Source organism: Ictidomys tridecemlineatus, chromosome 11, assembly GCF_052094955.1.
Source record: "Ictidomys tridecemlineatus isolate mIctTri1 chromosome 11, mIctTri1.hap1, whole genome shotgun sequence".
In the NCBI taxonomy this organism is placed as follows: Eukaryota; Metazoa; Chordata; class Mammalia; order Rodentia; family Sciuridae; genus Ictidomys; species Ictidomys tridecemlineatus.
In genome coordinates, this window is record NC_135487.1 from 10,058,362 (window position 1) to 10,081,612 (window position 23,251).

The 23,251-nt window shown below is 51.9% G+C and overlaps 2 protein-coding genes across 2 annotated transcripts; both read left to right on the plus strand.

The window, feature by feature from the left end:
• The first annotated feature begins 3,194 nt into the window (after positions 1–3,194).
• On the plus strand, positions 3,195–4,483 carry LOC120890956 (chymotrypsin-C-like). The gene is made up of 2 exons (XM_078027744.1): positions 3,195–3,451; positions 4,128–4,483. Exons 1-2 carry the CDS (start codon positions 3,195–3,197, stop codon positions 4,357–4,359), a joined length of 489 nt encoding a protein of 162 aa, XP_077883870.1. The 3' UTR covers positions 4,360–4,483.
• A 13,417-nt stretch (positions 4,484–17,900) lies between these two features.
• Positions 17,901–23,035, plus strand: LOC101967812 (chymotrypsin-C). The gene is made up of 8 exons (XM_078025340.1): positions 17,901–18,046; positions 18,400–18,491; positions 18,588–18,685; positions 19,140–19,262; positions 19,940–20,076; positions 21,362–21,507; positions 22,325–22,477; positions 22,958–23,035. Exons 1-8 carry the CDS (start codon positions 18,007–18,009, stop codon positions 22,970–22,972), a joined length of 804 nt encoding a protein of 267 aa, XP_077881466.1. The 5' UTR covers positions 17,901–18,006; the 3' UTR covers positions 22,973–23,035.
• The last annotated feature ends 216 nt before the right edge of the window (positions 23,036–23,251 follow it).

Sequence of the window (23,251 nt, forward strand, 5' to 3'; positions counted from 1 at the left end):
TTTAGGCGGGGCACCGCTGCCCCCGGGTGGCCATGAGTGGTACTGCAGCAGCCCGGTTGCATGTTGCTTCTTTGATTGAAGGCAGCGCCCAGGAGGTGCATTTCCGGGGTTCACCATCCCCACCCAATGCCTGAGATACCCCACCCAATGCTTGAAGATGCCACCGTCCTCCATGAAAGATTTTAGAGCAGGCTTCGCCTTTCAATCCTTCCTGCCCGAGGGAAGCACATCAGAACGCCTAGCATCCTCTAGAAAGGATCTCGGGAATGTGGGGTGGAGGGTCTGAAGAGGCAGCCCTTAAACTCATCTCGCAGAGCTGCAGCCCAGCTGCTCGGTGACACACACTGGCCTCCAGCCCTTGGAATCTGAGACGGCAGTCAGCTGTGCCTGCCAGAGCCCTCCACAAAAGGCTGCACAAGACCCCCCACCCCCACCCCGCCTGCTCTGGCAGAGGAACCGCCTCTGAACTCTCATTAAGCCCCCTGCTACTGAGTCCCAGCCCCATCTCCAGCTCAGCCCCTCATGGGCCCAGCTGCCCACCAGGCCCAGCCTCTGAGTTCTCCTAAACCCCAACCCTATCACCAGGCACCGAGCCCAGAGAAACCCCCAGACCCCACTGAAACGGTAACTCCCTCAGTGAACTCTAACCCCTTAGGAGGCCCCAGACCCTCTCTGAACCCCAGTACTTCACCTGGCTTTGAGGGGAGGCCCTGCCGGCCCCTCAGCCTTCGCCTCTGTGGGCCTCATCTGAGAGGCAACAGCTGTGCCCGAGACACCCAGCCCAGCACCTGTCCATCTCTCCCCCTACCCTCCCCCAACCTGGCACTGCTTCCCCTGAGGCTCCAGGACATCATCTGGGCCTGACCACCACCCCCTCAGCCTGTCCCCTCCACATCACCCGTAGTTATTTTTCCAGCACAGACTGACTCTGGCAGCTGGGCACGCCAGGCCCTGGAAATCCCAGGGTCCAACAGGGTGGAGGAGGGATCCCAGCATCCTCACTCCCTCCAGTCCTCAAATTCCTTTTGGACTTGGAATCTGTAGAGGAGGAGCCTTCTCCTAACCTGTACCCCACTCAGCTCCCACCCAGAACCAGTCTCTTCCCATATAGCCCTCCCGCCATGGCCCATCTCTCCAAGGAACACTTCACCCTGGCTGCCAGGGAGCTCCCCCAGCTATGCAGGGTCTTCTCTGTCCCAGCCCAGGGCCTGCACTTAGGAAATATGGGAAGAATGAGTGGATTAATTAATGGTTTCTGCATGTATAGCATGTCAGCCCCTCACAGCTGGGCAAAGAAAATAGTCACCTCTTAACATATGCCAGCTGATCCCCTCCAAGCCCCACCCTCCAATCCCAGGACACCCACCCACAGGGCTCCCTCTGAAGGTGCCTCCAGCCCCCTGGAACTGCTTGTTCAGTTTTTCTTATCATGACCGGAAAAATCAGCTCAGCCAACCTGGCGTCACAGTGTGAGTCACTGAGATAGTTGTGTCCTGTGGGCAGCACCAGCCAGGCACCTGCCCAGTCCCAACCTCTGCCCAATTGCTCCAGGCAAGAATGGCTTCCTCCTGGCTGCCTTGGGGCATGGTGAAGGCATCCCCAGGACCAGAGCAGGTGGCAGAAGGGTCCACAGACAGAACACGCCCCCAAATCTCAGCTGCTCAGACACACCCTCCATGAGCAGGTGCCGGGGCAGTTTACCCTGCAAGTACGGGGAGTATGGGCCTGGAGCCCTGGTACTTTTCGGGGCCACAAAAGTGTTCCCATTTCTTGAAAATCAGTAAGAAAAAAATGAATTTAGTCCAAGATAAATTACACTCACTTTTATACTCATGCATCATAAAGCAATTTGCAATGTTTTGGGGGTTTGTTGTTGTTGTTGTTGTCGTTGTTGTTGTTGTTTTGGTACCAGGGATTGAACTTAGGGGCACTCAACCACTGAGCCACATTCCCAGCCCGATTTTGTGTTTTATTTAGAGACAGGGACTGAGGGCTGAATTTGAGAACTTGAGATCCTCCTGCCTCAGCCTCCCGAGCCACCGGGATTACAGGCGTGCGCCACCGCAACGTATTTTGACAGAGAAAGAGGCTCTTTGACAGGACTGACTCCACATTCTGAGATGGGACCAGATGACAAACCAGATGACCAGATAAGGACCCGATGACAATAATCACAATAACAGCAAGCACTCAGTACCTACCACACGCCACTCCTAGAAACAGCCCTAGAAGGCAGGTACCATTTTCAGCCGGTGCTAAAGATGACAGAGGGAAAGCACAGAATTCCGAGCACAGACTCTTGGCAACCCTGCCGAGTGCCACAAGTTTACATCAGCCACTGACCCTCACCTTGATGTCAGGAAACCTCGGGACTAAAAGGAAACCCGGTCCATTGGGTCCAATCTGCCCATTTCAGAGATAGAAAGGCGAAGAGCCTACATCTAAGTGGCTCCAGGTAGGAATCTGGCCAACCAGCACCTTCCGGGAGCCTGAATAAGGCCACCCCAGCCCTGGGACAGGGGCAGGGGCAGGGGCAGGAGCAGCCAAGCCCAGTGGGGGGGGCCCAGGGGGGAGGGAGACAAGAATCCTAGGGCAGCAGTGCTGCAGAGACGCAGGAGGAACCTGTGACAGTCAGCAGCTGCGAGCCCCAGGCAGGGCAGGACGGCAGAGCCCAGCTGTCTGCTGTCCAGCTGTGCACCCCACACAGTCCCTCACCCTCCAAGTCTCAGTTTCCTCATCTTCAAGGAGCAGATAATAGGACCGGCCTCAGGTTGTTGGAAGAACTCAGGGAGATACTGCAAGAAGCGGGAAGCCCAACCTGGCACAGGAGGTGAACAATAAACTATAACTAAAAAGAATGAGGCAGACAGAGAGAGTTCAAAAACACACTTCAGGGCTGGGGTTGTGGCTCAGAGGTACAGCGCTCGCTAGCACGGGCAAGGCCCTGAGTTTGATCCTCAGGACCACATAAAATAAATAAATAAAATAAAGGTATGTGTCCAACTACAAAAAAAAAAAAAAAAAAAAACACCTTCAAGCACAGCAGGAGGCACACGCCCAGCCCCCTTACAAAAATACCCGCACCTCAGCCTTTGCTGTGTCTCAGGATATTTGGAAAACTCCATGCTTCCCGACCAGCCCCCACTCCTGCCCAAATTACACAATAATCACCCAAGGTCAAGGAAAGGCACTAAATGGGACAGACGCCCCTCCCCAGTGAGTCCCACAGGGGCCTCACAACTCACCCTCCAGAGCCCAAGTCCCCTCGTCTGACCCCTGGCGGGCAGGGACCACTGGCCACCTTGACCTGGTTCCCCTCCCTGCCCAGCAACACCCTGACCTACCGCGTGGCCCTGGGGAAGAACGACCTGACAGTGGACGAGGAGGGCTCGCTGTTCGTGGGCGTGGACACCATCTATGTCCATGAGAACTGGAACTCCTTCCTGGTGCGGTGAGTCCCCCTGCCCAGGGTTAGGGGCGGTGGACAGGCAGCTGCAGAGCCTGCCCAACCCCCCAGCCACACCCTGCCCCCCCCCACAGCAGGCAGGTGATGAGGCTCTGCTAAGAGGAGCAGGGCACCTTCCTATCCCATCCTTACCTAAGCACTCCCAGGAAGGTGCCCCTGGACGGAGACCCCATCCCTCCACACTGCCTCCCCTGACTCTCCTATACTGGGTCTGGGCCACCCACGTGGCAGCAGGCCTGATAGATGCCCTCTCTCAGTTAATCTCCCAACAGCCCTAGACAAGCCACCAAGACTCAGAGAGGTTAAGGAATATGCCCCGGGGTGCACAGCCCAGCACAAGGCCAACTAGGAATCAAGCCAGGTCTGTCTGGGGTCACCAGGCTCCATTCGGGTCATGGAAAATGTTGAAGTGGCATCTTTTGTCATCATAAGCACCCCTCTTCTATGGCTATGATTGCTCCATTTGTGATGGTGTGCACCCCCCACGGTTGAGAAGGCTTCTGCTCCCCGTCTCTTCTGATCTGCCTTTCACGGCTGGAATGCTTAAGGACACTCTCTGGTCACCTTTTCCTGACCACAGCTCACAACCCCAGGTCTCCTAGCACAGTCTGGAGAGGTCAGGGCCCCTCTGCCCACTCATGCCCTCTGCTTTGGATTCCAGCAATGACATTGCCCTCATCAAGCTCGCAGAGCCTGTGGAGCTGAGTGACACCATCCAGGTGGTGGCCTGCCTGCCAGAGAAGGACTCCGTGCTGCCTCAGGACTACCCCTGCCTTGTCACTGGCTGGGGTCACTCTGGAGTGAGTACAGACCCCGGGGAAATCCCCAGAGGCTTCCTGGAGGAAGCAGCTCTCAAGCAGCAGCCACACACACCTCTCTTCCTTTCTGCCTGAACGTTTTCACCTCTTTTTGAACTGTACAATAATAACTGCTAATATTTATTAAGCACATACTATGTGACAGATGTTAACAAATGGATGCTTTGGGTACTGTAAGGATTAAACACATCAGATTCTGCCAAGTGTTTACAGCAGGGCTTGGCATGTTGTAGGTGCCATACAAATAAACTAAAATAAGCCATGTGGGGGTGGGGGATTAGATCTTATGGTAAACCATATGCTCAAATAGGTTCCAGCTAAATTAAAAGGTTACAGGCAGGGCTGGGGTTCCGTGGGAGAGTGCTTGCCTAGCACAGGTGAGGCACTGAGTTTGATCCTCAGCACCATGTAAGAGATGAAGAGGCATGCTCTCCATCGACAACTACAAAAAAGATTCTATTTTTAATTTTTTTAAAGAAAAAAAGATTAAATGCAAGTAAATGAAACTATGGGAGACAGATTCAGAACTATACTTAGGACATCTTGGGGATAAGAAGGATCCTTTAATATTTAACCCCAAAGTCAGACCTACAGGAACATGACTGATGACTCAACCCCCAGAATCTCAATAAAAGATAACTCAAGGCAGGCACAATGGTGGTGGGGGGGGGGGGGGGCGCTGAGGCCAGAAGATAGTGAGTTTGAGGCCAGTCCAGCTACCCTGTCTACAGATTAAAAATAGAAAGTGCTGGAGATGCAGCTCAGAGGTAGAGCACACCAGGGTTTAATCCTCAGCACCCCAAAATGTTTTTAATTTAAAATTAAAAAAAAAACAGACATCTCAGCACACAGCCATCTCTTGATGCTCCAGGTGTGGCCTCCAGTCCGGCTCCTTCCCCACCTTTAGCAGATCCTTGGCGGCCCGAGGGTCCCAAAGAGCACTTGGAATTGCAGGACGACTCAGCTGCAAGCACCTGCCCCAGTCTCTGGCCCCCTAAGGCCTGGGCTAGGAGGAGCAGGGCTGCCTGGCTGCTCCCTGCTCACTGCCCGCTCCCTCCCTCCCCAGCCAATGGCCCCATTGCTGACGAGCTACAGCAGGGCCTGCAGCCCGTGGTGGGCTATGCCACGTGCTCCAAATGGGACTGGTGGAGCTTCATGGTGAGGAAATCCATGGTGTGCGCTGGGGGCGACGGCATCATCTCCTCCTGCAACATGAGTGACCAGACCCCACACAGGCCCTCCTCCTGGCAGCCACACCACTGGGGACACTGGAGGGTGGGGCAGAGCACATCTCTCCTGGTAGGCTCAGGGGAAACCTGTCACCACTCCCCAGCACAGGGTGACAGGAGGAGAGCTGAGCATGAGCAGCTGCATTCAATTCCCTGGGCCACCCCTTACCAGCTCTGTGACCTGGGGCAGACTGATGAACCTCTCTGGACCTCAGCCTTCCCTCTGTTGGAAAGCGCTGTAGCAAACACTTCCCAGCCTTGCTGTGGGGACTACATGAGTCAAAGGGCCACAGAACAGGCTTCCCTGAAGTCTCTGTGCATGTCCCTGCCACCAGCTGCATCAGTCCAGGCAGGCTGGGGCGTCAGGGAGTCTGAGAACCACAAAACTTCTAAGATAACCAGGGACTGTCCTGCTTCCTGACCCATGCCCTGTCCCCACTCCCACCCTCCTGTCCTGCCCAGGCTCCAACAGGGCTCCAGGCCCCAGCGGTTCTCTGGGCAGCTCACAGAGGCTTAGCCATGCAGACCTGAACACCCAGGAAACCAGGGCACAGAGAGGGCTGACATCATCCCAAGATCACACAGCCAACCCAGAGCTATCCTGATGCCCCAGGACTCCCAGAACCAGGCCAAGGCAGCCCCACACCACACTTCTGTGCCTCCCTCACCAGGAGCAGGCTGAGGCCAACTGTGGGTACTGAGGCTGACAGCTCAGCACATGCCCGCCCCAGCCCACTGCTCAGTCCCCAGCCTGTCCCTGGGGGAGGCCTGGGGACTGATGCCTGCTGGGGTCACCTGCAGGGGGACTCGGGCGGCCCGCTGAACTGCCAGGCGGAGAACGGTGCCTGGGAGGTGCATGGCATCGTCAGCTTCGGCTCCGGACAGGGCTGCAACACCCTTAAGAAGCCCACGGTCTACACCCACGTGTCTGCCTACATCGACTGGATCAACCAGGTGGGCCCCGCCCCGCCCCGCCCCGCCCACGCCCTCGCTCATTGGCCCCGGGCTTGGCCACGCCCACTCCCGCGCCCCTCCCTCTCTTTGGAGAAGCGCTGGCTGAGCGCTCAGTGCTGCTGACCTGAGTTGGGCGCGGTGAAGGTCACAGTCAGGAGCCCCATCCAGCCCTCCCGGGGCTTCAGCACACACCTAGGTCCCCGCCCAGGACACACCTTCCCCCAAGAGGGAGCTGTGCGCCTAGAGTGCAGGGTCCCCAGCAGAGAGCGGGTGTCACAGCGGCCATTCACCGTGGGGGGCGGGGGTGAAGTGCCAAGTGGGGCTGGGTCCTGGGGCAGAGACCAGGGTGGCTTGTCTGGGCCAGGGGCTGCCTGCTGTGCCATGCACGCCCCCTCCCCAGGCCACCGAACCCGCAGAGCCTCCTGCTGCCCCAGAAGGTGGCAGGTCCCAGAGGCCTAACACTGTCCCCTGCTCCTCCAGAAAATGCAGCTGTGATTCGTCCCTGGGAACCGCGGCAGCCAATCCCACAAGAGCAATAATAAACTTCCTTCCCTCAAAGTGGCCCGGACCTTGATTTGTGCCTCCTGCTCCTCTCTGTCCCCCACTGCTGATTGGCCAGCTCCAGGGACTTCCCCTCTACACCAGGGGTCCACTGAGAGACACCCTCAGCCAGGCTGCCAAGGCCTAGGAGGGAGCCCCTGGGGGTGTTCATGGGTCAAGGGAGTCCTGGGCCACGTGGGTACCTGAGGGGCCAGGATGAGGACACTTCAAACTCTCCTCCCTGCGACTTAAGATGCCTCTGATCAGCTAATGGCTCCTCTGGTCCTGCCGCCATAGTGAGTCTGGAGGGGCCTCAAGGGCCCCAGTGCAGGTGGAGCACGGGCTCTCCCCAAGAGCAGCTCCCCAGCCCAGAGCAGCCAGGCCCCAGGAGGATGCACAAGCTCAGGCCCCACTGGGCCCTTGGGGAAGGAGCTCCCATCAGGCCCCCCAGCCCCAGCCCCAGGCGATGTTGGCCTGGGCTCTGTGCTTGGAGCAGCCTGTGGAGAGCCCTGACAGGGCGAGATCTGCAGGGACTCCAGGGGGAGCTCTCACTACGGGGGACAGGGAGGGAAACTGAGGCCCCCAGAGGAAGAGGGGCCAGGGCCCCGAACACACAGCCTGAGGAGCTCGGGAAAGGAGCTCTCCTGTGGCCGATGGAGGGCCACAAACGCAAGCAATCCAGTGTCCAGTGAGGGACGGCCGAGGTGGGCAGCCTCCTCTGGACATAGGGGCTTCTATATGGAGGCCATGGAGGCCTGGGCTCAGCCTGCGCTAGTCCCACTCACAGCCCTGGCCGAGGGGCCAGCTGTGAACTATCATTAAGCCCTCTGCCACTGAGTCCCAGCCCCGTCCCCAGAGAGAACGCCCATGGACCTCAGACTCACTGAAACTGTAACTCCCACACTGAACTCAGTCCTCTATGAGCCCCAGACCTTCTCTGAACCCCCAGATTTCACCTGGCTGTGGGGGAGCCCTGCCAGCCCCGCGGCCTTCTGCCTTCAGGAGCCTCATGAGAGGCAACACCTGTGCCCAGCTCCTGTCCCAGCAGCCAATGATTCAGGACCTGTCAGTGGCACCTGCCCATCTCTCAGGCTCTCTCCCCCCACCCTCCCCCAACCCTCCTCCAACCTGGCACTGCTTCCCTGAGGTTCCAGGACATCATCTGGGCCTGACCACCACCCTCTCAGCCTGTCCCCTCCACGTCACCTATTCCTATTTTCCAGCACACACAGGCCCTGGCAGCTGGGGACTCCAGGCCCTGGAAATCCAGGGTCCAACAGGGTGGGGGAGGGATCCCAGCATCCTCACTCCCTCCAGTCCTCAAATTCCTTTTGGACTTGGAATCTATAGAGGAGGAGCCTTCTCCTAACCTGTACCCTACCCAGCTCCCACCCAGAACCAGTCTCTTCCCATATGGACCAACCGCCATGGCCCATCTCTCCAAGGAACACTTCACCCTGGCTGCCAGGGAGCTCCCCCAGCTATGCAGGGTCTTCTCTGTCCCAGCCCAGGGCCTGCACTTAGGAAATATGGGAAGAATGGGTGGATTAATTAATGGTTTCTGCATGTATATAGCATGTCAGCCCCTCACAGCTGGGCAAAGAAAATAGTCACCTCTTAACATATGCCAGCTGATCCCGTCCAAGCCCCACCCTCCAATCCCAGGACACCCACCCACAGGGCTCCCTCTGAAGGTGCCTCCAGCCCCCTGGAACTGCTTGTTCAGTTTTTCTTATCATGACCGGAAAAATCAGCTCAGCCAACAGGGTGTCACGTGAGAGTTACTGAGATAATCAATTCCTGCAGGCAGGACTAGCAGCAGCCAGGCACCTGCCCAGAGAGAGCTCCCACCTCTGCCCAGTTGCTCCAGGCAAGAATGGCTTTCTCCAGGGTGTCTCAGGGCATGCTGAGCAGGTGGCAGAAGTTTCCACAGATCAAGTCCCCAAATCTCAGCTGCTCAGACACAGACACTCCATGAGCAGGTGTGTACCCCGAAAGTACAGGGAGCACGGGGCCTGGAGCCCTGGTACCTTTGTGATGGCAAAACCAGACATCAAATAACCTCCTATTATTGGGAGAAACTGTGGATCCGGGCTCAGAATTTGGAGTTTGTTTTCCTCTGGGCCCACTGGTGTAAAATAAAATATGGAGTTCTCCTCTCTGAGCTCTGCCTGCTGCTTCTCCACCTTTAGGGGTCACAAATGTGTTCCCATTTCTTTAAAATCACTAGGAAAAAAAATGAGTGTAGTCCAAGTTGAATTTCACTCACTTTTATACTCATGGCTCATAAAGCAATTTGCAGTGTAATGGATGGAAAAAGGGGCTGGCTGACAGGCCAGGCTTAGCTTTCTGAGATGGGGCACACCAGATGATCAGATAAGGACCAGATGACAACTATCACAATAACAGCACACACTCAGATAGTCCCTACCCACTGCCACCCCTAGAAACAGCCCTAGGAGGCAGATACCACTCTATCTCCATGGTAGAGATGAAGGTGTGAAAGCACAGAGAGGTTAAGTCACAGGCACAAGGTCACACAGCCAGGAAGTGAGGGTGCTGGGTTTCCCTTCCTGTGTGGGTACAGTTCACCCCTAAACACAGCACTCTCCAGCCTGACTTCAGTATCGGAAGCACATGAAGGTCACTGCAGGTTTCCCCAGGGACAATATTTGGTGTTGCCTTATATAAAGGGCCCCACCTGGTAGAGGTTCTGAAACAAGGAAGTGGCCCTAAAGCTGTCACTGTGCACACCCTCAAGAGCAGCCAGCACCCTCCAAAGAAAGTCAATTTCTCTGTGAACATTCAAAAAACCACGTCATAACCCTTCACCTGGTGCCTCCGTCCCAGTGCCGCGGAGTCTGTGCCGTTTCCATGTCTAAGGCGCGGCTCTGGGCCCTGTGTGTCCAGACACAGCAGACACCCCATAGTGCAGCACTGGCCTGGGAGGGTCTGCGGACACAGAGGCATGTGTGTGCACACCGTCCAGCTGTGCTCTCACATCACGGTCTCCTGCACGTGGCTGAGAAATTGCTGCATCTCTCTGAATACAGGTGACAAGCTTCCACACATAGATGCCCAGTGACTCGTCACCCCAGGTTACTCCACGGACCCAGAGGAAACTGAGGCCCAAAGAGCTGGCCCAGGGTCTGGGGTCATCCAGGCAGTCCCTGATGGAGACAGAAAGCAGGTGTCTTGTCCTTCCTCCAGACCCTGCCCAGGCCAAATGCAGGTCACCTGGATCAGTGCACATCTCTGCTCACTGTGCCAGCCCAGAACAGGGAGAGCTTTTTCAGGGCTTGGCAGCCAACAGCACTGGGGCTGGGGTGGCCTGGGCAGTATCCATTGTCCCCTCCACCAGGACCAGCCTCTCAAGTGGAACACAAAGCCCACAGAGCTGGGTGAGACCCCAGGGCAGGGCCTGGAGTCCTCCCAGCATGACAGCAACCCACTCATACGGCCTCTCTCTGGGTCTTTTTTTTTTTTCAAACTGACTGATTTTCATTTTACCAAAGTAACACATGATTGTTTCATAAAGAACCTGAACTGAGGGGCTGGGGATGTGGCTCAAGCGGTAGCACGCTCGCCTGGTATGCGTGCGACCCGGGTTCGATCCTCAGCACCACATACCAACAAAGATGTTGTGTCCGCCGAGAACTAAAAAATAAATATTAAAAAAAAAAAAAAAAAAGAACCTGAACTGAGTAAAGACGTGCAAGTCAGACTCCTCTTTCGCCCCTCAGATGGCCACCTCCAACCGCAGGCACGTGGGCTTCTGAACCTCTTTATCAGGAAACAAGTCCCAAGGAGACCAGAGGGTGTAACTCAGAAGACAACTTCCAGCGAGACTCGGGCTTCTCCTGGGGCTCCCCCTCTCTCGGGGTGAGTAGAAAGGTGGGTTGCAGAATCTCCCCAACCAGGCTGCAGTCAGGTCTGGGAGCAAGGGGATAAAAACAACCTCATGGGGTGGAGGAGGTGCCCCCAAAGTGCTGGGGACATTGGATAGGATTTCAAGCACTTAAACTGGAGGTGGCTCAGTGGCAGTGTGCTTGCCTAGCAAATGTGAGGCTTTGGGTTCCATTCTCAGCACCTCATCCATTTAAAGCTATTGTGTCCATCTAGAACTTAAAAAAAGAAAAAGAATTTTTGAAGACCCACTCCACGGTAGGAGGAGGACTAGAGCAACCCCAGCGCACGGCGCAGTTGGGGCAGAGCAACCTGGGCCCACCATGCTGCACCCCATCTACCAACCCGTGGGGTGGCTTTCCCCACCACCTTCCATCGAGTGACTGCAGCCAGGACCTACAAGACCATCTTCCAGGTGCCTGCAGGCAAGGTATCGGTGACCTGCAGGGACACTACTAGATTATACGGTAGAAACTGTAATACCTCGAATCCACATTGAGAGACAGGAAGACACACGGACAACATGAAGAAGCGGGGAGAAAGTGCTTGAAACAAGCCACGCTGATACAACGGTAGATCCACTGACAGCACAGAGCTGGAATGTCAGGGAAGGAGAGCAGAAGGTACATGATTAAAATGATGTGTGAAGCCAAGAATGAATTGAGAGAGCAAGTACAGGCAGCAATGAGATGAGAGAGGACATACAGGTAGCAAAGGATTACTTCAAGAAAGAGAGAGACGCTGGAAAAAAAAAAAACAGAAATCCCTGAATGAAGGAAAAAATAAACCAAATAAAAAGTTCAATAGAAATTATCAAGAACAGACTAGATCACTTGGAAGACAGAACCTCAGGCAATGAAGACAAAATATATATCTTGAAAACAAAGTTGACCACACGGTGAAGATGGTCAGAAACCATGAACAGAACTTCCAAAGAATTATGGGACAATATGACAAGACCAAATCTAACAATTATCGGGATAGAGAAAGGCACAGAGATACAAACCAAAGGAATGCACAATCTCTTCAATGAAATAATATCAGAAAATTTCCCAAACATGAAGAATGAATTGGAGGGGCTGGCACTGTGGCTCAGCAGTAGAGCACTCACCTAGTACATGTGAGGCACTGGGTTTGATCCTGAGCACCACATAAAAATAAAAAAATAAAGATATTATGTCCAAATATAACTAAAAAAAATAAATACTAGTAAAAAAGCGAATGAATTGAAAAATTAAATACAAGGGGCTTACAGGACACCAAATGTACAAAATTACAACAGATCCACACCAAGGCACATTATAATAAAACTGCCTAGAGCACAGAATAAGGATAGAATTTTAAAAGCCGCCAGAAAAAAACTTCAGATTACATATAGGGGGAAACCATTCGGATCTCAGCAGATTTCTCAACCCAGACAAAGTCAGGAGATCCTGGAACAACGTATACCAAGCTCTGAAAGAAAATGGGTGCCAACCAAGAATCTTATATGCAGCAGAGTTAAGCTTTAGAATCGAAGACAAAATAAATGATAAACAAAAATTAAAAGAATTTACAATGCAAACGCCTGCACTGTAGAATAGTCTCGGCAAAATGTTCCACGAGGAAGAAATGAAAAACAACAATGAAAATCAGTAAAGGAGGGCGGGGCGGGCTATACTAAAGAGAAATCCAATCAAAGGAGAAACCAACTCAAGTTACAAACCAAAAATAAACCAAAATGACCAGGAATACAAACCATGTCGCAATAATAACCCTGAATGTTAATGGCCTAAATTCATCAATTAAAAGACACAGACTGGCAGATTGGATTTTTAAAAAAGATCCAACCATATGCTGCCTTCAAGAGATTCATCTCATAGGAAAAGAAGGTGGAAAGATGGGAAAAACATATCACTCACCTGGGTCACGTAAACAAGTAGGGGTTTCCATCCTCATATCAGGTAAGTGGATTTCAAGCCAAAGTTAGTCAGAAGAGATAAAGAGGGACATTATATACTGCCCAAGGGAACTATACCTCAACAAGACATAACAATCATAAATATCTGTGCCCCAAACAATGGAGCTTCTACGGATATCAAACAAACCCTTCTCAATTTCAAGAAGCAGTCAGACCACAACACGATAATACTGGGTGACATTAACACACCTCTCTCATCACCACTGGATAGATCTTCCAAACGAAATCTAAACAAATAAACGATAGAATTTAATAATACAATCCATGATCTAGATTTAACAAACATATATAGAGTATTCCGTTGGTCATCCAGCAAATACACGATCGTCTCAGCAGCTCATGGATCCTTCTCTAAAATAGACCATATATTAAGCCACAAAGCAACTCTTAGCAAACACAAAAACATAGAGATACCACCCTGCTTCCTTCAGATCATAATGGAATAAAATTAGAAATTAATGATAAAATAAAAATAGAACACCTAGTGACTAAATAATATGATATTGAATAAGCAATATATATAGCAGAAGACATCAGGGAGGAGATAAAAAAAATTCTTAGGGGAAAATGAGAACACCAATATAACCTATCAAAATCTCTGGGACACTGTGAAGACAGTGCTAAGAGGGAAGTTCACTGCATTGAGCTCCTTCATTAAAAAGAATAAAAAGTCGACAAATAAATGACCTAACATTGCATCTCAAAGCCCTAGAAAAAGAAGAACAAATCAACACCAAAAGTAGTAGAAGACAGAAAATGATTAAAATCAGCTGAAATCAATAAAATTGAAACAAAGGAAATAATTCAAAAAATTGACAAAACAAAAAGGGTGGTTCTTTGAAAAATATAAATAAAATTGATAAACCCTTAGCTACGCTAAGGAAGAGAAGGAGAGAGAAAACTCAAATTACTGAAATTTGTGATGGGAAATAAAATATCACGATGGACACTATTGAAATACAGAAGACACTTAGAAACTATTTTAAAGATTTATACTCCAATAAAATAGAAAATCTCGATGACACCAACAAATTTCTAGAAAACATGATCTACCCAAACTGAATCACAATTTAAAACAGATCAATTTCTAGCAAGGAAATAGAGGACGCCATCGAAGCCTACCAACCAAGAAAAGCCCAGGATCTGATGGATTCTCTGCCAAGTTCTACCAGACCTTCAAAGAAGAACTAATACCAATATTATTCAAAATATTCCATGAAATAGAAAAGAAGATAACCCTTCCAAACACATTCTATGAAGCTAGCATCACCCTGATACCAAAACCAGACAATGACACATCAAAGAGGAAAAATAAAAATAAAAACCTTCAGACCAATATCCCCGATGATAGATGCAAAACTTCTCAATAAAATCCTGGCCAATCACATACAAAAACATATTAAAAATATAGTGTACCATGATCAAGTGGGATTCACCCCAGGGATGCAAGATTGTCGGCGATCAATAAATGTGTTACATCACATCAATAGACTTAAAGACAAGAATCATATGGTTATCTCAGTAGACACTCAAAAAGCATTTGATAAAATACAGCACCTCTTCATGTTCAAAACACTAGAAAAACTAGGAATAGTAGGATCATACCTCAACATTGTAAAAGCTATCGATGCTAAGCCCAAGGCCAATATCATTCTAAACAGAGAATAATTGGAAGCATTCCCTCTAAAAACTGGAACAAGACTGGAATGTCCTCTTTCACCACTTCTGTTCAACAAAGTCCTTGAAATTCTAGCCAGAGCAATCAGACAGACAAAAGAAATTAAAGGGATACGCATAGGAAAAGAAGAACTCCAAATGTCACTGTTTTCCAAGGACATGATTCTGTATTTAGAAGAAATTCCACCAGAAAATTTCTAGAACTAAAAAATGAATTCAGCAAAGTCATAGGATATAAAATCAATTTTCTCTCTTTTTTTTTAAAGAGACAGTGAGAGAAGAGTGAGAGAGGGGAGAGAGGGGGGAGAGAGAGAGAGAGAGAGAGAGAATTTTTAATATTTATTTTTTAGTTCTCGGTGAACACAACATCTTTGTTGGTATGTGGTGCTGACGATCGAACCCCGGGCCGCCCGCATGCCAGGTGAGCGCGCTACCGCTTGAGCCACATCCCCAGCCCAGGATATAAAATCAATACACATAAATCAAATGCATTTTTATATATATGTGATGAATCCACTGAAAGAGAAATTAGGAAAACTATGCCACTCAAAACATCTTCAAAAATATAAAATACTTGGGAATCAATCTAACAAAAGAGGTGAAAGACCTCTACAATGAAAAGCACAGAACACTCAAGAAGGAAATTGAAGAAGACCTTAGAAGATGGAAAGATCTCCCGTGCTCTTGGATAGGCAGAGTTAATGGCCATAGTGCCAAAAGAGTTATGCAGATTTAATGCAATTGCTATTAAAATCCCACTGACATTCTTCATAGAAGTAAAAAAATTGATCATGAAATCATTTGGAAAAATAAGAGACCCAGAATAGCCAAAGCAATCTCTACCAAAAAAGTGAAGCAGGAGACACCACAATACCAGACCTTAAACTACACTACAGAGCGATAGGAACAAAAGCAGCATGATATTGGCACCAAAACAGACAAGAAGACCAATGGAACAGAACAGAAGAGGCAGAGACCAACCCGCATAAATGGTTATCTCATACTAGACAAAGGTGCCAGAAACACACATTGGAGAGAGGACAGCCTCTTTAACAATGTGCTGGGAAAACTAGAAATCCATATGTAGCAAGATGAAATTAAAACACACACTCTCTCTCTCTCTCTCTCTCTCTCTCTCTCTCTCTCTCTCTCTCTCTCTCTCTCTCTCTCTCTCTCTCCATATACAAAACTCAATTCAAAGTGGTTCAAGGATCTAGGAATTAGACCAGAGACCCCCGCTGCCAATCTAATAGAAGAAAAACTACGTCCAAACCTTCATCACGTTGGATTAGGCCCCAACTACCTTAACAAGACTCCTAAAGCGCAAGAAATAAATTCAGCAATCAATAAATGGGATGGATTCAAACTAAAAAGCTTCTTCTCAGCAAAAGAAACAGTCAGTGAGGTGAAGAGAGAGCCTACAGAATGGGAGCAAATCTGTACCACACACAGATCAGATAGAGCACTGATCTCTAGTATATATAAAGCACTCAAAAGACTTAACACCAAAAAAACCAAACAAACAACCGCGTCTGGGGTTGTGGCTCAGTGGTAGAGCGCTTGCCTGACATGGGTGAGGCCCTGAGTTCCATCCTCAGCACCACATATAAATAAACAAATAAAGTGAGAAATCCATTGGCAACTAAAAAATATTTTAAAACACAAACAAACAACCCAATCAATAAATGGGCTAAGGAACTGAACAGAAACTTCTCAGGAGATATGCAAGCCATCAACAAATATATGGAAAAAGTGCTCAACATCTTTAGTAATTAGAAAAAAGCAAATCAAAACTACTCTAAGATTTCATCTCACCCGAGTCAGAATGGCAGTTATCAAGAATATAAGCAATAATAAGTGTTGGAGAGAATGTAGGGGGAAAGGCACACTCATCCATTGCCGGTGGGAATGCAAATTAGTGAAAATACTTTGGAGAACAGTGTGGAGATTCCTCAGAAAACTTGGAATGGAACCACCATTTGACCCAGCAATTCCACTCCTCAGTCTATGGCCAAAGGACTCTTAAAACCAGCATACTATAGTGACGTAGCCACACCAATGTTTATAGCAGCTGAATTCACAATAGGTAAACTTTGGAACCAACTTAGATGCCCTTCAATAGATGAGTGTATAAAGAAACTGTGGTACATGTACACAATGGAATATTACTCAGCATTAAAAGAGAATAAATTATGGAATTGGCAGGTAAAGGGATGGAGCTGGAGAATATTATGCTAAGCCAAGTAAACCAATCCCAAAAAACCAAGGCCAAATGTTTTCTCTGATAAGTGGATGGTGATCTTTGATGGGGGATGGGGATGGGAAAAATGGACGCAGTTTGGATTGGGCAGAGGGGAGGGTGGAGGGGGTTATGGGATAGAAAAGACGTTTGAATGAGACAGACATCATTACCCTAGGCACATGCTTGATTGTAAAATGGTGCGACTCTACACCGTGTACAGCCAGAGAATTGAAATGTTGCGCTCCATTTGTGTAGAAGGAATTGAAATGCATTCTGCCGTCATGTACAACCAAGTAGAACAAATAAAAACAATAATAATAACAAAAAAACAATTTCTGAGCACAGACTCTTCTCAACCCACACCAAGTATCAAAAATTTAGATCTGACCCTGACCTTGACATTCAAGTCACAAAACCGGAGGACAGAGTCCACAGGGTCCAATCTGCCCATTTCAGAGATAGAAAGGCCAAGAGCCTACATCTAAGTGGCTCCAGGTAGGAATCTGGCCAACCAGCACCTTCCGGGAGCCTGAATAAGGCCACCCCAGCCCTGGGGCAGGGGCAGGGGCAGGGGCAGGAGCAGCCAAGCCCAGTGGGGGGGGCCCAGGGGGGAGGGAGACAAGAATCCTAGGGCAGCAGTGCTGCAGAGACGAAGGAGGAACCTGTGACAGTCAGCAGCTGCGAGCCCCAGGCAGGGCAGGACGGCAGAGCCCAGCTGTACTGCTGTCCAGCTGTGCACCCCACACAGTCCCTCACCCTCCAAGTCTCAGTTTCCTCATCTTCAAGGAGCAGATAATAGGACGGCCTCAGGTTGTTGGAAGAACTCAGGGAGATACTGCAAGAAGCGGGAAGCCCAACCTGGCACAGGAGGTGAACAATAAACTATAACTAAAAAGAATGAGGCAGACAGAGAGTTTGGGAACACACCTCAAGCACAGCAGGAGGCCCCCACCAAGAAAATAAAAATAAAACCTGTCCCTCAGCAGTTGCTGTGTCCGAGGATATTTGGAAAATTATTTGGAAAAATCTATGCTTTGAAAGGCAGCCCCATCTCCAGCCCAAATTAAACAGTAACCACCCAAGGTCAAGGAAAGGGACTTAACGGAACAGGCTTCTCTCCAAGGGCTGGCTCGGCCTTGACCAGGCAGGCCCACCCCCACCTGCCTATAAAGACCTCTGCCTGCTCCAGGGCCACACAGCCCCAACACCTCACCATGCTGGGTGTCACGGTTCTCGCTACACTCCTGGCCTGCGGTAAGCTGGGGACAGGGACGGGGTCGGCTGCACTCAGCCACTCGGGAGCTCAGACTGGCCTCCTGGGGACATGGACAGGAACAGGAGCCCTCCGTCCACCAGGAAAGTCACTTTAGGGTCCAGGGTGGGCCCGGCTACTGAGCAAAGGTCAGATGAGCCACCTCCTGCTCGGCCACCCTGTCTCCACCTCAGCAGGACAGGGCTTGGGTGAGGACTGGAGATGGGGGTGGAGGCCCAGAGAACAAGGAGGCTCTCTGTCCTGCTCAGCCTCCACCGCCTCTCCCCTGCCCACCCTGCCCTTCTCGGGGGCAGCCAGCCCCACTCACCCGCCCTCCTCCCTCCTGTTCCTCCAGCCTCCAGCTGCGGTGTCCCCAGCTTCACCCCCAACCTCTCAGCCAGGGTGGTGGGAGGGGACAATGCCGTTCCCCACAGCTGGCCCTGGCAGGTGAGTGTGCTGCAGAGTGGGACGCTGGATGGAAAGGGAGGTGCAGGTCCCCAGGACCTGAGGGCTGACAGGTGGCTCTTCTGCACCCTCCTGCAGATCTCTCTCCAGTACCTCAAGGATGACACTTGGAGACACACCTGCGGAGGCACCTTGATCTCCAGCAACTTTGTCCTCACGGCTGCCCACTGCATCAGGTGAGCGACATGACACCCATCATCACCCCAGGGGGAGCCTCATGAAACTGCTTTCATTGAGCACCTACTGCACACCTCAGGCTCTGGGCTCAATCAACTACTGACATCCACTGAGGTCATTTATTCAGTCAATGAACATTTCTGTGCACCTGCTGTGTGCTGAGAAACTGCAGTGAACACAGCGTCTGCTCTCAGGGAGCTGATATTCTAGTGGGAGGCAGAGCAACAGATGGATAAGGAAATATCTAACGGAGAAGAGGCAGAAGAGGTTAAAAACTCTGGGTTTCTAGGTGATATAGGAGCAGAGAAATGAAGAAAGGGGGGACACACGCCCCTCCCCAGTGAGTCCCACAAGGGCCTCACAACTCAGCCTCCAGACCCCCAAGTCCCCTCGTCTCACCCCTGGCGGGCGGGGACCACTGGCCACCTTGACCTGGTTCCCCTCCCTGCCCAGCAACACCCTGACCTACCGCGTGGCCCTGGGGAAGAATGACCTGACAGTGGACGAGGAGGGCTCCCTGTTCGTGGGCGTGGACACCATCTATGTCCACGAGAACTGGAACTCCTTCCTGGTGCGGTGAGTCCCCCTGCCCAGGGTTAGGGGCGGTGGACAGGCAGCTGCAGAGCCTGCCCCACCCCAGCCACACCCTGTCCCCCCCCCCCACAGCAGGCAGGTGATGAGGCTCTGCTAAGAGGAGCAGGGGACCTTCCTATCCCATCCTTACCTAAGCACTCCCAGGAAGGTGCCCCTGGACGGAGACCCCATCCCTCCACACTGCCTCCCCTGACTCTCCTGTACTGGGTCTGGGCCACCCACGTGGCAGCAGGCCTGATAGATGCCCTCTCTCAGTTAATCTCCCAACAGCCCTAGACAAGCCACCAAGACTCAGAGAGGTTAAGGAATAAGCCCCGGGGTGCACAGCCCAGCACATGGCCAACTAGGAATCAAGCCAGGTCTGTCTGGGGTCACCAGGCTCCATTCGGGTCATGGAAAATGTTGAAGTGGCATCTTTTGTCATCATAAGCACCCCTCTTCTATGGCTATGATTGCTCCATTTGTGATGGTGCGCACCCCCCACGGTTGAGAAGGCTTCTGCTCCCCGTCTCTTCTGATCTGCCTTTCACGGTTGGAATGCTTAAGGACACTCTCTGGTCACCTTTTCCTGACCACAGCTCACAACCCCAGGTCTCCTAGCACAGTCTGGAGAGGTCAGGGCCCCTCTGCCCACTCATGCCCTCTGCTTTGGATTCCAGCAATGACATTGCCCTCATCAAGCTCGCAGAGCCTGTGGAGCTGAGTGACACCATCCAGGTGGCCTGCCTGCCAGAGAAGGACTCCGTGCTGCCTCAGGACTACCCCTGTTTTGTCACTGGCTGGGGTCGCCTCTGGAGTGAGTACAGACCCCAGGGAAATCCCCAGAGGCTTCCTGGAGGAAGCAGCTCTCAAGCAGCAGCCACACACACCTCTCTTCCTTTCTGTCTGAACATTTTCACCTCTTTTTGAACTGTACAATAATAACTGCTAATATTTATTAAGTACATACTATGTGACAGATGTTAACAAATGCATGTAATCGGTGCAGGAAGGATTAAATAGATTTGTTTAAGGCAGGGCTTGGAGTCTTGTAAGTGAAAATAAGCCCACTAAATAAGCCATGTGGAGGTGGGGAATCAAATCTTATGGTATACTCCATGCCCAAATAGAATGCAGCTGAATTAAAAGATTAAATGCAGGGGCTGGGCATGGCTCAGTGCAGAGCGCTGGCCTAGCATGTATGAGGTACTAGGTTCCAACCTGGGTAGCCCATAACAAATAAAATAAAGGTATTCTGTCCATCTACTACTACAAAAAAAGATCTTTATAAAAATTTTTAAAAAGAAAAAAAATTAAATGCAAATAAATGAAACTATGGGAAACAGATTCAGAACATTACTTAGGACACCTTGGGGTAAGATTGATCCTTAAATATTTAACCCCAAAGTCAGACCGACAGGGAAAGGAGTGAGGATTCAACCCCCAGAATCCCAATGAAAGACAATTCAATCTGGGCACAGTAGCAGGAAGGTCACAAGTTCAAGGTCAGTCCAGCAACCTATCCATTCCCAAATTAAAAACAGAAAGGGCAGCCAGGCTCAGTGGCACACTCCCATAATCCCAGAAGCTCCAGAGGCTGAGGCAAGAGGATCACGAGTTCAAAGCCAGCCTCAGCAATGCCCAGGTGCCAATCAACTCAGTGAGACCCTGTGTCTAAATAAATTACAAAACAGGGCTGGGATGTGGCTCAGTGGTCTAAGGCCCCTGAATTCCATCCCTCTGATTTCCATCCCCCATACAAAAAAAAAAAAATTACAAAGGATTGGAGATAAAGCTCAGGGGTAGAGCACACCGGGGTCTAAACTTCAGCACACACACACACACACACACACACACACACACAATGTTTTTAATTTGAATTTAAAAAAAAAAAAAAAAACAGAACACCCAGCACACAGCTGTGTCTTGAGGCTCTGAGTGTAGCCCCTGACCCCTTCCCCACCTTCTAGCAGATCCTTGGCTGGCTGAGGGCTGTACCCTGTTCCAGGGCTCTGGTCCCCGCCAACCTGGGCCAGGATGGACACAGGGCTGCCTGGCTGCCTGGGTACTCCCTGCTCACTGCACGCTCCCTCCCTCCCCAGCCAATGGCCCCATCGCTGACGAGCTACAGCAGGGGCTGCAGCCCGTGGTGGATTATGCCACGTGCTCCAAATGGGACTGGTGGAGCTACATGGTGACGAAATCCATGGTGTGTGCCGGGGGCGACGGCATCATCTCCTCCTGCAACGTGAGTGTCCAGACCCCACACAGCGCTGCTCAGGCAGCCACACCACTGGGGACATTGGAGGGTGGGGCAGAGCACATCTCTCCTGGTAGGCTCAGGGGAAACCTGTCACCACTCCCCCAGCACAGGGTGACAGGAGGAGAGCTGAGCATGAGCAGCTGCATTCAATTCCCTGGGCCACCCCTTACCAGCTCTGTGACCTGGGGCAGACTGATGAACCTCTCTGGACCTCAGCCTTCCCTCTGTTGGAAAGCGCTGTAGCAAACACTTCCCAGCCTTGCTGTGGGGACTACATGAGTCAAAGGGCCACAGAACAGGCTTCACTGAAGTCTCTGTGCATGTCCCTGCCACCAGCTGCATCAGTCCAGGCAGGCTGGGGCGTTAGGGAGTCTGAGAACCACAAAACTTCTAAGATAACCAGGGACTGTCCTGCTTCCTGACCCACGCCCTGTCCCCACTCCCACCCTCCTGTCCTGCCCAGGCTCCAACAGGGCTCCAGGCCCCAGCGGTTCTCTGGGCAGCTCACAGAGGCTTAGCCATGCAGACCTGAACACCCAGGAAACCAGGGCACAGAGAGGGTTGACATCATCCCAAGATCACACAGCCAACCCAGAGCTATCCTGATGCCCCAGGACTCCCAGAACCAGGCCAAGGCAGCCCCACACCACACTTCTGTGCCTCCCTCACCAGGAGCAGGCTGAGGCCAACAGTGGGTAGTGAGGCTGACAGCTCAGCACATGCCCGCCCCAGCCCACTGCTCAGTCCCCAGCCTGTCCCTGGGGGAGGCCTGGGGACTGATGCCTGCTGGGGTCACCTGCAGGGGGACTCGGGCGGCCCGCTGAACTGCCAGGCGGAGAACGGTGCCTGGGAGGTGCATGGCATCGTCAGCTTCGGCTCCGGACAGGGCTGCAACACCCTTAAGAAGCCCACGGTCTACACCCGCGTGTCTGCCTACATCGACTGGATCAACCAGGTGGGCCCCGCCCCGCCCCGCCCCGCCCACGCCCTCGCTCATTGGCCCCGGGCTTGGCCACGCCCACTCCCGCGCCCCTCCCTCTCTTTGGAGAAGCGCTGGCTGAGCGCTCAGTGCTGCTGACCTGAGTTGGGCGCGGTGAAGGTCACAGTCAGGAGCCCCATCCAGCCCTCCCGGGGCTTCAGCACACACCTAGGTCCCCGCCCAGGACACACCTTCCCCCAAGAGGGAGCTGTGCGCCTAGAGTGCAGGGTCCCCAGCAGAGAGCGGGTGTCACAGCGGCCATTCACCGTGGGGGGCGGGGGTGAAGTGCCAAGTGGGGCTGGGTCCTGGGGCAGAGACCAGGGTGGCTTGTCTGGGCCAGGGGCTGCCTGCTGTGCCATGCACGCCCCCTCCCCAGGCCACCGAACCCGCAGAGCCTCCTGCTGCCCCAGAAGGTGGCAGGTCCCAGAGGCCTAACACTGTCCCCTGCTCCTCCAGAAAATGCAGCTGTGATTCGTCCCTGGGAACCGCGGCAGCCAATCCCACAAGAGCAATAATAAACTTCCTTCCCTCAAAGTGGCCCGGACCTTGATTTGTGCCTCCTGCTCCTCTCTGTCCCCCACTGCTGATTGGCCAGCTCCAGGGACTTCCCCTCTACACCAGGGGTCCACTGAGAGACACCCTCAGCCAGGCTGCCAAGGCCTAGGAGGGAGCCCCTGGGGGTGTTCATGGGTCAAGGGAGTCCTGGGCCACGTGGGTACCTGAGGGGCCAGGATGAGGACACTTCAAACT

What these genes read in the sequence shown, in the direction of transcription:
- LOC101967812 (XM_078025340.1), top strand. Translation starts at nt 18,007, where the DNA reads ATGCTGGGTGTCACGGTTCTCGCTACACTCCTGGCCTGCG. An exon ending in CGCTACACTCCTGGCCTGCG is followed by an intron (nt 18,047 to 18,399) that starts GTAAGCTGGGGA and finishes CTGTTCCTCCAG; the next exon opens with CCTCCAGCTGCGGTGTCCCC. An exon ending in ACGGCTGCCCACTGCATCAG is followed by an intron (nt 18,686 to 19,139) that starts GTGAGCGACATG and finishes CTCCCTGCCCAG; the next exon opens with CAACACCCTGACCTACCGCG.
- LOC120890956 (XM_078027744.1), top strand. Translation starts at nt 3,195, where the DNA reads ATGGGACAGACGCCCCTCCCCAGTGAGTCCCACAGGGGCCTCACAACT. An exon ending in TGGAACTCCTTCCTGGTGCG is followed by an intron (nt 3,452 to 4,127) that starts GTGAGTCCCCCT and finishes TTTGGATTCCAG; the next exon opens with CAATGACATTGCCCTCATCA.